At 33.8% G+C, this 16,113-nt stretch overlaps 1 protein-coding gene across 6 annotated transcripts in view; it reads left to right on the forward strand.

Annotated features, from left to right (window-relative positions):
• Positions 1-16,113, forward strand: part of HMGCLL1 (3-hydroxy-3-methylglutaryl-CoA lyase like 1) — a gene marked incomplete at both ends in the record, with an annotated part of 136,397 nt that overhangs the window by 77,985 nt on the left and 42,299 nt on the right. For all 6 annotated transcript variants that reach the window (XM_082638909.1, XM_082638911.1, XM_082638910.1 and 3 more), the window contains one exon: positions 972-1,160. In XM_082638909.1, coding sequence (XP_082495035.1) covers positions 972-1,160 — 189 coding nt within the window. The remainder of the gene's footprint in view (positions 1-971; positions 1,161-16,113) is intronic.

A 16,113-nucleotide genomic window follows, 5' to 3' on the forward strand; every position in this document is an offset into this window, starting at 1 on the left:
TCTGTCCTCACTTGACTCCAGATTCCATAATACCTTGAGCCCGGACCCTTAACATCTGCATCACCATCATATCCCAGCATCTAGGGCACCACCTGATGTAAAATAAGCACCAAAGACACACATAAGGCGTGAGTTAAGGGGTGACCATGTGTCTGATTTTGCACAAAGTGATTTTTATATATTCTCATTTTCACAACCAAACATGTCAACACTCACTTCATCATTATTATTGTAATTTTGAAAAATTAAGTAGTAAGGCTTAGAAAACATGCTAAATAATGGTGTTTTATTGTTTGTATTTTACAGAATAGGGACTGAGGTTTCAAAAAGTTCATCTTCTGCATGACTAGCATTTGTGGCAGCTGAGATTTCAATCCAGGCCTGTCTGATTCCAGAAGCCATGTCTTTGTCAACATACCATGCTGCCTTCATGAAAATTCATATTGCTCTTTGAAAGTAACATCAGTTATTTGGCTTGAAGGGAGCACAAAATTTACCGGACTCAAGAGCATCTATTTATGAGCTAGAAAATTTAAGCCAAAAATACCAAGTGTCTGTACCAATTATAAAGCTACTTCATTGACATCTCTTGACCACCTTGAGAAATACTAGTTCGAAAGTAAATTTGTGATGCTTCTGTTTGATTAAAGGGCTGAGAAAATAAGCCTCCCATAAATGAAATTGTAGTTTATAATTTCATAAATGAACATGTAGCTACTTAGATAGATACGATTCTGAGGCAAACTTGAATATTAGAGAAAGATAATTACAGGAATGTCATTCAAAGTTTTATAGAATGCTTGGGATTTAATGAGCAAACAAAAGGACTAGAAAACTAAAATATACATTTTCCGTGGATATGCAAGTTATCTTAGTTGTGATGTTTACTTCTAGATGATGTTTGCTAAGGAACAACAGGGTTTGAGTGTGTTCATTTCCATTGTTTTACTAGCTGTCACTTTTCTTGATAGGTGTCTAAGAGATTGTATGGCATGGGCTGTTACGAGATTTCCCTGGGAGACACAATTGGAGTGGGAACTCCAGGAAGCATGAAGAGGATGTTGGAAAGTGTCATGAAAGAAATCCCACCCAGGGCTCTTGCTGTTCACTGTCATGACACATACGGACAAGCCTTAGCAAATATCCTTACGGCCCTTCAGGTATTTTGTATTATTTGTGTGTATGTGTAAAGGTGTGTATACTTATTTGCCATATAAACATATTAAGAGCTTTAGTGAGACAATATTTATAAATTGCTGTGAATATAACATTTTTTTTTGAGATTCAAGAGTTGATACTTATTGGGCATCCACAGTGTTCCAAGCCCTTTGTTCACCTCTTCCATGTACATTATTTCATTTAACCCTCACAGCAACCTTTGCAGTATACATAGCATTAACCTGTTACAGATCAAGAAACAGGATTTGGAGGTTATGTGACCTGCCCAAGATCACACAGCTACAAAGTGCTGGAGTTGAGACCAGAGACTGAGGCTCCCGACTCCATGCCAAGCCTTCTCTCCTAGTTTCCTAACATGCTGACCCAGTAAGAAATTGTTATTGTAGAAATATACAGTAATCGAACCATTGTTTGAACGCTGTGGTTAGGTTTACAATCAAGGGAGAACATTGAATAGCTATAACTTGGTTGGTAGAAAACTAGAAGGGAGGCAGTGTGATATGACAGAAGAAAAACTAGATTAAAAATCAAGAGACATTTAAACAGTACCTTACACATGACGTGCACTCAGGAAATATTTGTAAATTGCCCATGCTTTTCAGGGCAATTATGTCTCTTATTACTGTTCATTTGATTTGATAAAATCCCTGAATTTGTTCTTTTTAAAAGTATTAATCTTCTCAGAGCTATGTCTGCTTTTTTCAACTCCCACTTGCTCTCAGACTGAAAAGTTGATAGATTGAAAAATGATGGCATTTTTGAGGAGCGCAAAGCATGGAGATAGTAGCGTGTACTGTTGTAATCATGTAACTTATGCTCTTTTGGATAATTTGGTGCTCTGTGATGAGGAGATATGCTGAAATATAGACTATTTTGTTTAAGATGTCTTCCTAATGTTGGCAAGCATCCTTTTGAAAGAACCCCTGGTTTTTATCAAGTATATTCTGATCAAACACAAGACAGCTAGAAAGTTGGAGAATTAAGAATTGCTTATTACATTCTAATAACACCTCAGTTCTTTTTAATATATTTATTGAAAGGAATAGATATAAATTGCATTTTAAGGTATTTATTTTTTAATTGATGTTATTTCTTAAACTCGGCTAAAAATAGATTCACTGGATGTTCTTCGAGCCCAAGATTTTGACAACTAAAGATAAGAGTGTCTGAAAGCTTTTTGGTGAGGCTGAAAATCAATACATAAAGCTTAATGTCATCATCCTGCAGTGCACAGTTTTTTGGCAGAAGTTTAGAAAACCTGTGAATATCAAGCCCCACAAGGGCTTATTTGGACTTTGTAACATATGTGCACAAATCCTTATTTGTCCTCTGGAAGCAGGCAAGGAACATTGTATTGAATTAGAAGAAAAAAATGATATCCCATGGACTTTGGGGCATTTTGACAATTTTCCTTCTCTATTCTAGTTTCTAAAACAATAGAGAACTAGACATCACTTCAGGATTCTGTGTTCAGCTGCAACTGTAACTTATTAAGTGTTCCTCACTAGCAAGTTCCTGGAGAGGTCTGTGTGTGTGTCAGTGTGTGTGTGTGTCTGTGTGTCTCTCTCATTTCTCATATGGATATATCCTGTAGCCGGTAACACTTGAGTCATGTTTTATTCATGTAGCATATTTATTATATAATGAGTGATAGTTTAGGGTTTGGGATCGAGGGCTATAGTGCACATTCTGGGAACCCAAAGATCTGATTCTGGAAACTTTCTGCCTGTTGAAAATGCCCCACTGCAAAATATTGCTGTTACCCCATTGTGATTGTGACAGTTAAGGTTGTCTGAGGAAGTAAGATTTAAAATCAGATATAAAGAATGAGAAGAAAGGAACCTCAATAAGGGGTGTGTGTATGTGTGTGTGTGTGCGTGCATTTGTGTGTGTGTATGGGCATCAATGTGTGAAAGGAATTTTCAAGCACATGAAACACCACTCAGGCAAAAGGCCTTGGAGAGGGAGGGGCATGTCCTAGGAGCTGAAAGACGACTATTGTATTCAGAGGGGAACCTGAACTTTATAACATTTGCTGAATTAGATGAACTGCAGACTCTCCATTTACAAAGAGATGAGGACTGCAATTCTGGTGCATTTGCCCATCCATACTGTAACAGCAGTACGGGGTGGGGACAGGAAAGAACCCTGGGCCCAAGCAAGATGGGGAGCACAGGCCAGAACCTGTATGAGGCTGAGACCCCTCACCCTGCAAAAGAAAACACCACACCTTCAGTCAAAAAGAGTGAACCAGCAAAAACCACCTAACAATGGGAGAAGGCGGCAAATATATTTATTCTAATGGCCTTGGCTATGGGTGAAGGAGAAATACACAAGCCCCCTTTATATGTCATAACTTTTTGTTGACCCTGTTGTGAGTTTAGGGTTGAAATTCACATTGCTTGCAGAATGTGAAAGACACAAGCAGGCAAATTATTTTCAAATGGGTGTGAATTAGTAGCACCTACAGGTGTCAGGAAGAATATAAATCTTTCCAGAAGGAACGTATCTTCAAGTTAAGCTGAATTATTTGTGTGTGTGTATGCGTCTATGTGTGTATGTGTGTGTGTGTGTTTATGTCTCTCTGTGTGTGTATGCCTGTGTGTGTCTCTGTGTGTGCATGTGTGTATGTGTGTATGTGTATATGCAAATGTGCGTATGCATGTGTGTGTACACATATATGTGTATTTGTATGTATGTGTCTATGTGTATCTGTATGTCTAGGTGTGTATGTGTATGTCTGTCGGGGAAGGGTGGATATTTTGCTCTTTGGCAGCTCCTGTACAAGTTAGCAGGAAACGTGTCCACAAGTATCTGTCATTGTGTTTTCTGTTCTTTTACTATGTGCACAAGCTCTAAGCATGTATGTGAGGCGGGAGGGAAGAAGGGAGGCGAGGGGCCTGGGAAAGGGCACTTGGAGCGTGGCGGTGTTGCATTGCCCAGACCTTGACTTGTAGTCACAGTGTAAGTGGGTGGAGGAGAGGGTAAGAGCAGCTTGTGTAAGAAGCAATATGCAACCCGAGTGGCCAGTTTAAATGAACAATTTAATGTTGAAGTTGTAGAGTTTGTGTTTGCTGCCATCCACTTTCAAACAGTTTCATCCACTTTCATCCAGTTTGATAAGCCAGTGCCAGTGTAAGAAAAAATATACACTTCTGCTCTCTTTGAAACTGTGTGTAGCTGAGACAGTCTGTAAATGTTTGGGAAGGTGTATGCTCACACAGACAGCGGAGCATTGTCTTGGAATGTCTTTGCAGACATATGTGTACTGGTTGGTCCCTGGCAACGCTGAGTGAGGCAGAGTCCTCCAGGGCCCCTTCCCAATAAAAGCAGCAGCAACAATAAAATAACCAGGATTACCTTGAGTGGAGGAGAAAAATTGTCTTAGGAAAAAAAAAAAACAAAAAAAACCAAAAAAAAACAACCAAACCTGCCAGTGTTTAAGAGAAAGTCCCACTTGGTTATGAACTAGGCTAACTCTGGCTTCAGGAAGCAGTGGCCATACTTCATTCCTTAAAATGGAATCTTTGAAGTGGCTTCTAGTCAGATTGCTGGTGCATGTGGAGTGGATATCATTTGTTTTAATTTAGGGGTTAGGAAACAGTTTACAGTGCTCCAAACTGGAAGTTAAAATGATGGCAAGGAGACATGTAGTAGGTGGAAACTTGGCCATGATGGTAGGAAACAAATGAGAGTTATAAATGGAACATCCCCCTCAGTCTGGAAAGCACATACTAATAATGTAATAGAGGGATCATTCTTGGGTTCCCAGGTTTACTGTATTTTTTTATTACTTAAACATATGACTTATAGGGCTGTACATGGTAGTATGGGAGTCAAGAATTCATAATTATCAGATATTCTTTAATATAGAGAAATAATTGACACTATAGATTTGAGTGGGGGATATTTATAACCACCCAAACCCAAAAGAGCAAGAAAATGAGGTGACAAAGCGTACAGTATTTCAGTAATGGAAGAAACGTACATGGCCCAATATACTTGTCTTAATTTTTTATGTAAAAATTGAGTCTCACCCTTTTGCATATTCCCAAGTACCTAAGTAAAACACCAGTGAACAAATTACTTAATCTACTTAACCCTAAACAATTTCACAGTCTCTGTTTTTCTTCACTCAAATGATCTGAGTCTTCATAACTGGGTAAAAACAGAGTAAACAAATGAGTTCCAATATCACCAGTAACAGTACCACATTAACTGGTAGCAAAGAGAGTAGAACAGGCAATATTTAGCTTTCCCCTAAAGAAATACCATGTGCGTTTTTCTTCTCTTAAACTTAATAGACATTTAGCTAATGTGTCTTTCCTCATGATGTTTTCCATATGTTTAGTATTCTCTTTTAGAAAAACCAAATCATTTACCTAATTTTTACAACAAAGCATTCATTTCTTTATATTGACTCTTGCTAAACCATGTTTAAATGCTACCAAACAATTTCCTCATGTCATTTGTTTTTGAGGTTCTCAAATAAAATTGTTAGAATTCCAGATTCTCTTCTCAATTCTATACCTGTAGAATGTGTACAATGATGTCTACGTCCTCAGATTTTACAAAACTGAGATGAGGTGCAGAGTTTCTAGAACATTTGTCTTGGTGACTGCATTTGGTTGATACTTCATACTATTACCGTCATTACAGTTAAAACTATTACTACTGCTGATATACTAATAGCAATAATATTATAACCTTTATTACTCAAGGAACCAGAAGCATAAAGCATTGTTTTGCAAATGTGTAAATTTGTAAATACATGCATTAGATATTATTCATTTATTCAACATCTATTAAAGAGCTAAATAGAAATCAGCGAGCAAGAAAGAAAACAAAAAGTTGAAAACTGGATGCTCCTACATAGGTTTTACAAAATGCATCACTAATTTATTCAATAAATATTCATTTTATCAGACACTGTTTTAGATGTTAGATTCAGATGTAAAATCTCTGAGCAGACCTGCTGTGGAGAAAACTGTTTTAGTTTAACTCAGTACCTCCAGAAGCTTTTTGAGTATGAAATAGTACTTCTGTTTTTGTTTGTTTTCCTGATTGTTTGCTTTTTGCTACACAATTAACTTTCTCCAGTACAGTATTATGTTGAAAATATTCTCAGGTGGGATGAGGTGTAAGTTATCATCGAAAAATAAATTAACTAACTAACACAATAATAAAATAAAACTAACACAATATTGTAAATCAACTATACTATCAAGTATTTAAAAACTACTTTTAAGACAAAAATAAGTAAATAAAAGGGAACAGGGAGTCCAGCAGAAGTTAATACCGTCCAATTTTTGAGTGCTTAAAAACAGGGCTTTGAGCCATAAATGTCAGTAAGAAAAGGTGAACAAAGTTCCTTTCTATTTTTTTTTTTTTTGCAAGTGGCTGGATTACTTATATCAGTGATAAAAATGAGAAAACGTGAACAATTTTGTTTTGTTTATCTCCAACATCTTTTTATTAATATAAACTTCTCTCTGATTTTGACTATAGGTAATCAGTCAGGTTTTTTTCCAGAGATAATATAACTTTTATCTATTTCTATATCCGCAGATATTGAAGGGGCAGTTAGAAAAAACCTCCTTCTGAGCTAGACGGCATTTTAAACGGGAATTCAAGTAATAAGTGTTTAAAAATAATACACATGAATTTGATTCTAATATGCTAAATATTTAGCATAAGTATTTAATCTCTATGTAGTGGGTTACACTTAGATCATAAGCCTGAAACTCACCAAGAAAGAAGATGCCCCAAACGGCTTTGCCTCTCCCATGGTAATTAATCCATGCTGATCAGTTAGGCAAATGTTACAAAAATTGATTATTGTTAATGGGGATTAGGGCCAGGATATGATATGATTTTTCCTTTGACGTAAGAGGTGGAAATTTCAGAACTCACTACATTTCGAGCACCTCTCTAATTCATTCTGTAAATATCTCATCCGATTGTTTTAATCTCGTTTTCAATATCTTATTTTCAATCAAGTACTTGTCACATCTTTCTTAGCACATGCGCCTTTAATTTGGAAATCTTGCTGTTTTGCTCTGTTGTTTGTATAGAAACACATTAAGCTTTTTGTTTTTTGAATATTGTTTCACGTTTTTTGTTCTTATTTTTTTCTCTCACAAAAATATCTATTTACAAGGAAACTTTATGAATATTTATACTCTTGCCCATTAATGTAACGTGACCCAGATTTTTTCCTTAAGAATATTGGCTTGAAATTGGTAGTTTGGTATTGAACATAAAGTACTATTCTCATAACTATTTTTTGGCCTATTGTAATGCAACCAATTCATGGCTGTAGGCTCACCACTAATAACAAAAACAAGTGTGTGTATGTGCACATGCACACACACACACACACACACACAATTAAAACTGCTAATAAACATCATAACCAAAATTCAAGAATGCTTTAGCTTTAATGTTTGAACAACTTTCTCATATGTTGCCACATATTCTAGTTCTGAGCCTGAATTAAGTGGGAGTGATCTACGCTATTAGCTCACACTGGTTCACTTTTATAAATTGTCACTTTAGAATACTGAACTTAATAGTATTAATAAAAGTTAGATTCAAGACTGAAAGATGACTGAGGATAAGGAGCTTACTAAGTGCAAGTCGAACATGTGGAATCCCAGTCTGGAAGCTACAAAGTTTTGTGGGTTTTTTTCCCCATATATTTATAAATCCCTTCAATATAGAGCAGAATATAAAATGGAAATTATACCTATCAACAGTGATCATTTATAATTATTTTATGTATTATTTAAAAATGTTTATTTAACCAAAAAATATTAATTAGCTGCCTTCTGTGTGATAGGTATATATATATGTATATATAGATATATATAATATAGGTATGTTAATATAATATATTATATAATATATATTACATACAAATTATGTATAATTATGAATAATATATAATATATGTAATATATATTATATAATACTATATAAAATATATTACATATTATATATTATTATATTATTAATTATAATATAAAATAATATATATTAATATACCTATAATATACCTATATATGTTCGAAATATTAATATATTATATAATGTATAATATATTAATATATTATATAATATAAATGTATTTTATATATAGTATATATTATATACAATATAATGCAATACATAAATATATTATTATATAAATAATACATTGTATAATTATATTAATATACAATAATCATATATTAATATATTAATTATATTTTATAATATTGTATATTACACATAATATTTGATATTTTGTTTAAATACAATCAATATTTTGTATATGATGAAATATAAGTAATATATGTAATGTTTAATATATTATAATATATGAATAAATATAATATATAATACATAATATATAATATACAGTGTATAAATGAAATATACTATATAATATATATTTCATTAACATATATTATATAGTATAAATATATATTTTATTAATATTATATTAATAATATTATATTATGATATAATGTAATACATTAAGGTTTAATTATATTAATATATTAATGATATATTAATGTTATATATTATATATATTACATGTATAATGTATAATTGCAGAAAGGTGGTCAAAAGGTACCAACTTCCAGTAGTAAGGTAAATAAAGTACTAGGGATGTAGTGTACAACATGATGACTATAGTTACCACTACTGTGGTATATAGTCATATTATATATTAAATATTATATAATATGTTAATTGTAATATATAATGTATAATATATTGATTATATATTAATATATTATATAATAGGGAATATATATTTGTATATTACATTATATTTATATATGTTTTATATAAATATATGTTAATATGTTATATATTAATATATATTATATGTATGCTATATATATTATTTAATATTATATATAATATTCCATTTTATAATATTATATATGATATTATATATTATATGTACTATTCCATTATACAATATATAATACAATATTATATATATATATTCCATTATATATATATATATATATATATATATATATATATATAATCTTTTTTATCCATTCATCCATCAGTGGACACTCAGATTGTTTCCATGTCTTGACTATTGTAAATAATACTGCAGTGAACATGGAGGTACAAATATGTTTTCAAGATAGTTTTTCATTTCCTTTGGATATATTTTCAGAATTAGAATCCCTTGATCATATGGTAACTCTATTTTTAATTTTTTGAGGAGTCTACATACTGTTTTGTCTAGGTTCTGTTCCCGTTTACAAGCCCATCAACAGTGCACAAATTTTCCCTTTTCTCCATATCCTCACCAGCATTTGTTATCCCTTCTTTTTGGTGATAACCACTCTAAAATGCATGAAGTGATATCTCATAGTGATTTTTATTTGAATTTCCCTAAAGACCAGTGATATTGAGCCTCTTTTCATTGACCTGTTGACCATTGTTGTATCATTCTTGGAAAAATGTCCATTCAGGTCTTTTGCCCATTTTTTAAATGAGAGTGTTTGGTTTTTTTTTTTTTTTGATATTGAGTTCTATGAGTTTTTTAATTTATTTTGGATATTAACTCCTTATGAGATGCATGTTTTGCACATCCTTTTTCCAAGTGGGTGGGTTGTTTTTCACTTTGTTGATTGTTTTTTATTTTTGCTGTGAAGAAGCTTTTTAGTTTGATGTAGTCCCACTTGTTTATTTTATTTTTTATTGAAGTATAGTTGATTTACAATATTGTGTACAGCAACATGATTCAGTTATACCTATATATATATATATATTATTTTTCAGATTCTTTTTTTAGATTATTACAAGATATTGAATGTAGTTCCCTGTGCTATACAGTAAGTGCTTGTTGTTTATCTATTTTATGTACAGAGGTGTTTATCTGCTAATCCCAAACTCCTAGTTTATCCCTCCCCTGCCCTTTCCCTTTTGGTAACCATAAGTTTGTTTTCTACGTCTGTGAGTCTGTTTTCATTTTGTAAATAAGTTCTTTTATATCATTTTTTTTAGATTCTGTTATCATATGATATTTGTCTTTGTCTGACTTACTTCACTTAGTATGATAATCTCTTGGTCCATACATGTTGCTGCAAATTGCATTCTTTTTTATGGCTGAGTAATGTTTCATTGTATATATACCCCACATCTTCTTTATCCATTGATCTGTTGATGGACATTTAGGTGCTTCCATGTCCTGGCTGTTGTAAATAGTGCTGCTATGAACATTGGGGTGCACATTTAATTTTGTTGCTTATATTTATGTGTCATATCCAAAAATATCAATGTCAAGACCCTTGTCAAGAAGCATTTTTTTCTATTTTTTTCTTCTAGGAATTTCACATTTTCAGATCTTACATTTAAGTCTTTAATTCATTTGGCATTAGCTTTTATGAATGATTTAAGACAGGGGCCTTGTTTAATTCTATTACTTGTGAATATCTGTTATCCCTGTGCCATTTATTAAAAAGACTCTCTTTTCTCCATTGAGTATTCTTGGGTTCTTTGTTAAATATTGGTTGAACTTATATACTTGGTTTATTTTGGGACTCTTGATTCTGTTCCATTGATCTATTTGTTTGTTTCTGTGCCAGTACCATACTGGCATACTGTTTCTGTGCCAGTACCATACTATAAGTTTATTGTATAGCTTCAAATCAGGAAATTTTGATATCCCCTGCTTTGTTCTTCTTTCAAAGAATTGCTTTTCCTTTTTTGTTTCCATATAAATTTTAAGATTGTTTTTTCTACTTCTATAAAAAATGTCATTGGAATCTTGGTAGGGATTGGATTGAATCTATAGATGGCTTTTGGTAGTATTGGTATTTTAACAGTATTAATTCTTCCAATCTGTGAACATGAGAAACCTTTCCATTTATGTGTGTCTCCTTAGATTTCTTTCATCAGTGTCTTGTAGTTTTCAGAGTAAAGATATTTCACTTCCTTGTTAAGTTTATTCCTAAGTATTTTTTGGGTACTATTTTAAATGGATGATTCTCTTTATTTCTTTTTCAGATAATTTGTTGTTAGTGTACAGAAATGCTACTGATTTTTTGCACATTAATTTTGTATCCTGCAACTTTACTGAATTTGTTAATTACATGTAACAGTTTTTTGGTGTAGTCTTTTCAATATATAAAATCATATTATTTGCAAATAGAGATGGTTTATCTTCTTTCTTTCCAATTCTGATGTCTCTTATTTCTTTTTCTTGCCTGATTACTTTGGCAAGGACTTCCAGCACTATGTTGAATAGAAATGGCAAGGGCAAGGCTATGGATTAATTCCCCTGCCTGGGTGTAGCAGAGGAAAGCTCCCTGTCCAGTAATAGCTCTTCTCTGTGGATGATCAGCACTGCCTTCCTGCCTCTTGGCTCCAGTGTTGCCAGGCTATGAAGCTTCCAAGTGTTCTCACCAGCCCTGCTGGTCAGGTCCTTCAGTCACATTCTGAAGCTTGTTGGGCTGTGACTCAGCTACCTTGCCTGGCAATGGGCAAATCACGCTCTTAGAGCCACCAAAACTCAGGTCCTTGTTTGAAGACCTGAATTAGGAAGACCTGCACCCATCCATTTCCCTGGTCAGACTGCAACAGGAACTTGGTTCTGCAGTTGAGCAAAACTGCTGGCTGGCACTACTGCTTAGGTTCTGCAGGTAGGAACTCAAGCTGTCAAGATCCAGTTTCTCTTGTTGCAAACCCCCCACCCCACCCAATTTCTCTGTCATGGTCAGATTCCCAGTGGTTGATCCCTGAAGATTCTTCTGAAATCCCTGTGGGGCGAAGTCAAAGTAGGGGTTCCCAGAAAGTGACCCACAACACTGGGTGGAGGCTGGATGTTTCCCTGGGCTCTCTTTCCCACTGGAGGTGTCATAGGCTCAGGAGGGACCTCTTGACATAATGCTGCTCCAGCCTGGGGGATAGGCAAGGTGATCAGTGTGTAGCTACTTCTCTTACCTTCTAATGAGGTCTCTCTTGGTGTCTGTGGTGCAGGGGTACTCAGCCTCATCCCTGTGTTCTAGGATTCTCACAGTGGTGTCTTGACTATGAATAGTTGTTAATTGTTATTCTTGGGAGGGTGAGCAAAGGCAGGAATGACCTATGTTGCCATCATGGTGACATCACTCCTCCTACTGGTTGGCTTTCAATGGCTAAAAAATAATGTTGATGTTCAAATATTTTGAAAATATAAACTAGTATAAAGAAAAATTAATTACTTATAATCCTACCTCAGAAGGAAGATTAGTATTAGCTACCAAAATCGGTCATTCTCATTCATATATATGTGAATATATATATATATATATATATATATATATATATATATATATATATATATATATAATGTATGTATATAGGCATACTACGATTTATTAGTGTTTGCTTTATTATTTATTTATTTATTTATTTATTTGATTTTTTTAAACAAATTGAAGGGTTGTGGCAATCCTGTGTTGAGCAAGTCTATTGGTGCCATTTTTGCAACAGCATTAATTTTAAATTAAGGTACATACATTTTTTTTAGACATAGTGCTATTGCATACTTAATAGCTACAGTATAATGTAAACATCATTTTTATATATACTGGGAAACCAAAAAATTCATGTGACTTGTGTTATAATGATATTCTCTTTATTGTGGTTGTCTGAAACCAAATCTGCAGGATCTCTGAGGTCTGTCTCTTTGTTATGTGTGTGTGTGTATGTATATACATAAAATGAAGGAATATTTGATAGCATATTGAGCTACATAAACTGCACTTCATGATTCCTATAACTCCCTTCCCTCCCCTTACCCTTAAATGTAGGCAGTTGGTTATATAAGAATTGATTTGGGGTGAGAAGTCTTTGCTAAAGATATGAATTTAGAAGTAACAGAGTATATATAGTATTTAATTCCAAGGAATGCATGACATGATAGAGAAGAAAGAGGACAAAGGATAGAGCACCAAATATTGATCATTAAGAGATCAGAGAAAACAGGATATTGTGGAGACAGAAATAGTGACTCATGAGGTAGGAGAAAACCAAGACAGTCTTGAGTGCAAGACTCTAAAGGAAGAAGTCTATCAAAGAGGAGGAGGTGATCCTCGGTGTGAAATGCTGGGTAAAGGAAGATGGGGACCAACACTGATAATACTGTCTTCACTTTATGGCTTCTGCCTTTGGAATTTTGCTGAGCAGGACCTTGAGTTCTTCAAAACTTTAGTACTTATATAAACTGATTACCTATCTTTTCTTTGATTTTATTTCTTATAATCAAATCTTTCATCCAACTGTACTGCATTTTTATTCGTGATACAAGATGAGAATCTATATTTTATATAAACACATAGTTATCGCTTCATTACATAACCTATTTTTTCCTCAGAGATACAAAATATTCAGTTATGACACATACTATGTTGTTATATTCTTGAGTTGATCTCTAGAGTTTCTATTCTGTGATAACATTGGCTGATATTTATTGAATTTTTAAACTATGTTTTACATGCATTATTTTATTTTGTGCCTGTAACAATCCTATGAAGTAATTTTTTTATAACTATAACTTTTTACATGAGGTAACTGTGGCTTTCCAAGGTTAGGTCAGTTGCCCAAAGCCCTTTATCTGAAAGGTAGTAGAACAAGGATGACAACCCAGTTTATCTTACCTCTTCCTGCCCCTTTGGTCATTTATTCTTGTAAGTACCATACTTTTAATTAACATGGCTTTATGTTAGATTTCAAATCTAGTATCACATGACCCTTTTATTATTCTTTTTTATCAAACCTGTTTAAATTATTTTTATATACTTTATCTAATTGAATTTTAAACTGAATTTGTCCCAAACTCCATCCCCCAAATATCCATTTTATTAAATAGCTAGACTAATTTAAAGAGATTGACTTAAGAATATCATCTCCCCATCCAAGAAATTGACAGGTTTTTCCTTTTATTCAGGTTTTCATTTGTATAAAAATGAAATTTGGTGATTTTCTTTATGTGGAAGGCCTACGAATTTAGGTTTCTTCCCTGGTTGAGAATCATTGTAACATGTGCTACTGTTTTTCTTCCTGATTTTGAAATGCTTCTTCCTGTGTTCTATCAATCTTTCTTCCTCCCATGATTCAGAAATTATAAGTCTCACATTAGTGGTATAGTGGCGAACATAACTGCCTTCCAGAAATTATGTCTCACCAAGACTCATTTCTTCATTAATCAATAGTACTTCTTCAAATTTCTCAGAGCATTCTTGTATTTAGTTGTGTTTAAAATATTTAAATCTATTTATAGTAAATGTTTGAATACCTTGAGCAATTTTTGGGGGAAAAACTTTCCTTGCAGGATATGGAAAATATGTTTATGTCATCAATTTCCTGAGGTAAAAAAGTTGAGGTTTGAAGAGTATGCTTTGAGAATTAGATTCTTTTACTTTGATCTCATAATAACAACAGATAACTAAATAAAGCTCACATTTCTTAGTAAAATGTTTGCAGTTCAGTAAACATTCTTAAAGGAAACATTCGCTGCAGTAACCAAAACCCACTGTTTTCATTGAAGGTCCAAATTAAAAGAATACTGTTTCTATTCTGTAAGGAAAGAAAAATCTTATTTATTTTTCTACATTGACATTTTGGAACATTTCCCCTTGAAAATACACAAGGCTTTATAGATAACAGACCTTAGAGTGAAAAGAATTAGGACCCACATCAGCTGTAAGAAGGCCAACAGTGTTATCCATAGCAAATCCATAGCAAATCTACTAAAAAATTGTTAAAAAGAAAGAAGATTCTTTTTGATTGCTGAGACAACTTCATTAAAGAGATAAAGGCAACTTTCTGAAGTTCATCATACTTTATTGTTGCCTTGTTTGCTTAAAAATAAAGACACAGAATTCCCCAAGGATTAAGAGTTCCCAGTGTCTGAAACCATGTTAATTTAAAGTTAATTATGATTTAAAAATATTACTAGGTTTGCCAATGTGGTTATGGTGTTTATTTAAAACCACGATATCAGGAAACAAGGAAAGTGTTCTTGTCTGAAATTCCAGGTAAGTGAGTTCATGTGTGGTCTAGGTGGGAAGATATCTCTAAATCATGAAGAAGTGAAAATGAAACCGCTGTTTCCTTAAGGAAATTTTATATGTGCATTGAGCAACAAGGGGGAGAAACAGTAAGGTGGAAGCAGAAAAGGAGACCCTCTTGGCCATCTGACTTGAAAAGTACAATTAGAAAGAGAGTGTTAGTAAGGAAATATGGCAAATATGTGTATTGTTTTTTCCTTCAATCTTTTTTTTTTTTTTTTTTTTTGGTACGTGGGCATCTCACTGTCGTGGCCTCTCCCGTTGTGGAGCACAGGCTCCAGACGCGCAGGCTCAGTGGCCATGGCTCACGGGCCCAGCCACTCCACGGCACGTGGGATCCTCCCAGACCGGGGCACGAACCCGCATCCCCTGCATCGGCAGGCGGACTCTCAACCACTGCGCCACCAGGGAAGCCTTTTCCTTCAATCTTGATGCACAAAGTTAAACAAACAGATAATAGGTATAAAGCCATTGACTGTTTACCTTCTTAAATGGTAAGAATACTCAACGAAAATCCTGCTTTGCTGTGGCTTTTCATGAAGTGCTAACTTGGTTATCAAAGTGTGTTCATATTCTGGCTTGAAAAAACTAGGCTGGAACTAAGGTACAAGTAGCCCCTGAAATAGGGCCAGCCTTTCCAGCTCACACTGACTGACTGGGTGTGCTCTAAGTTCTTAGATCTCGTTTTCATCATGTGTCCCACTTATTTGCTTACTCCTGCAAGCATTTGAGTTTTAGAAACATGATCTAAGTATTGAAGGAGGAGATAGTGGTGGTGGATTAGGTCATGGTAAATTGGTAAACAGAACTTGGGGCATCTTACTAATTCGGGACACAAATAGAGATGGTGGTCTTCAGTAAGTAG

This window comes from Mesoplodon mirus (assembly GCF_964341445.2).
Source record: "Mesoplodon mirus genome assembly, chromosome: 12".
Lineage (NCBI taxonomy): Eukaryota > Metazoa > Chordata > Mammalia > Artiodactyla > Ziphiidae > Mesoplodon > Mesoplodon mirus.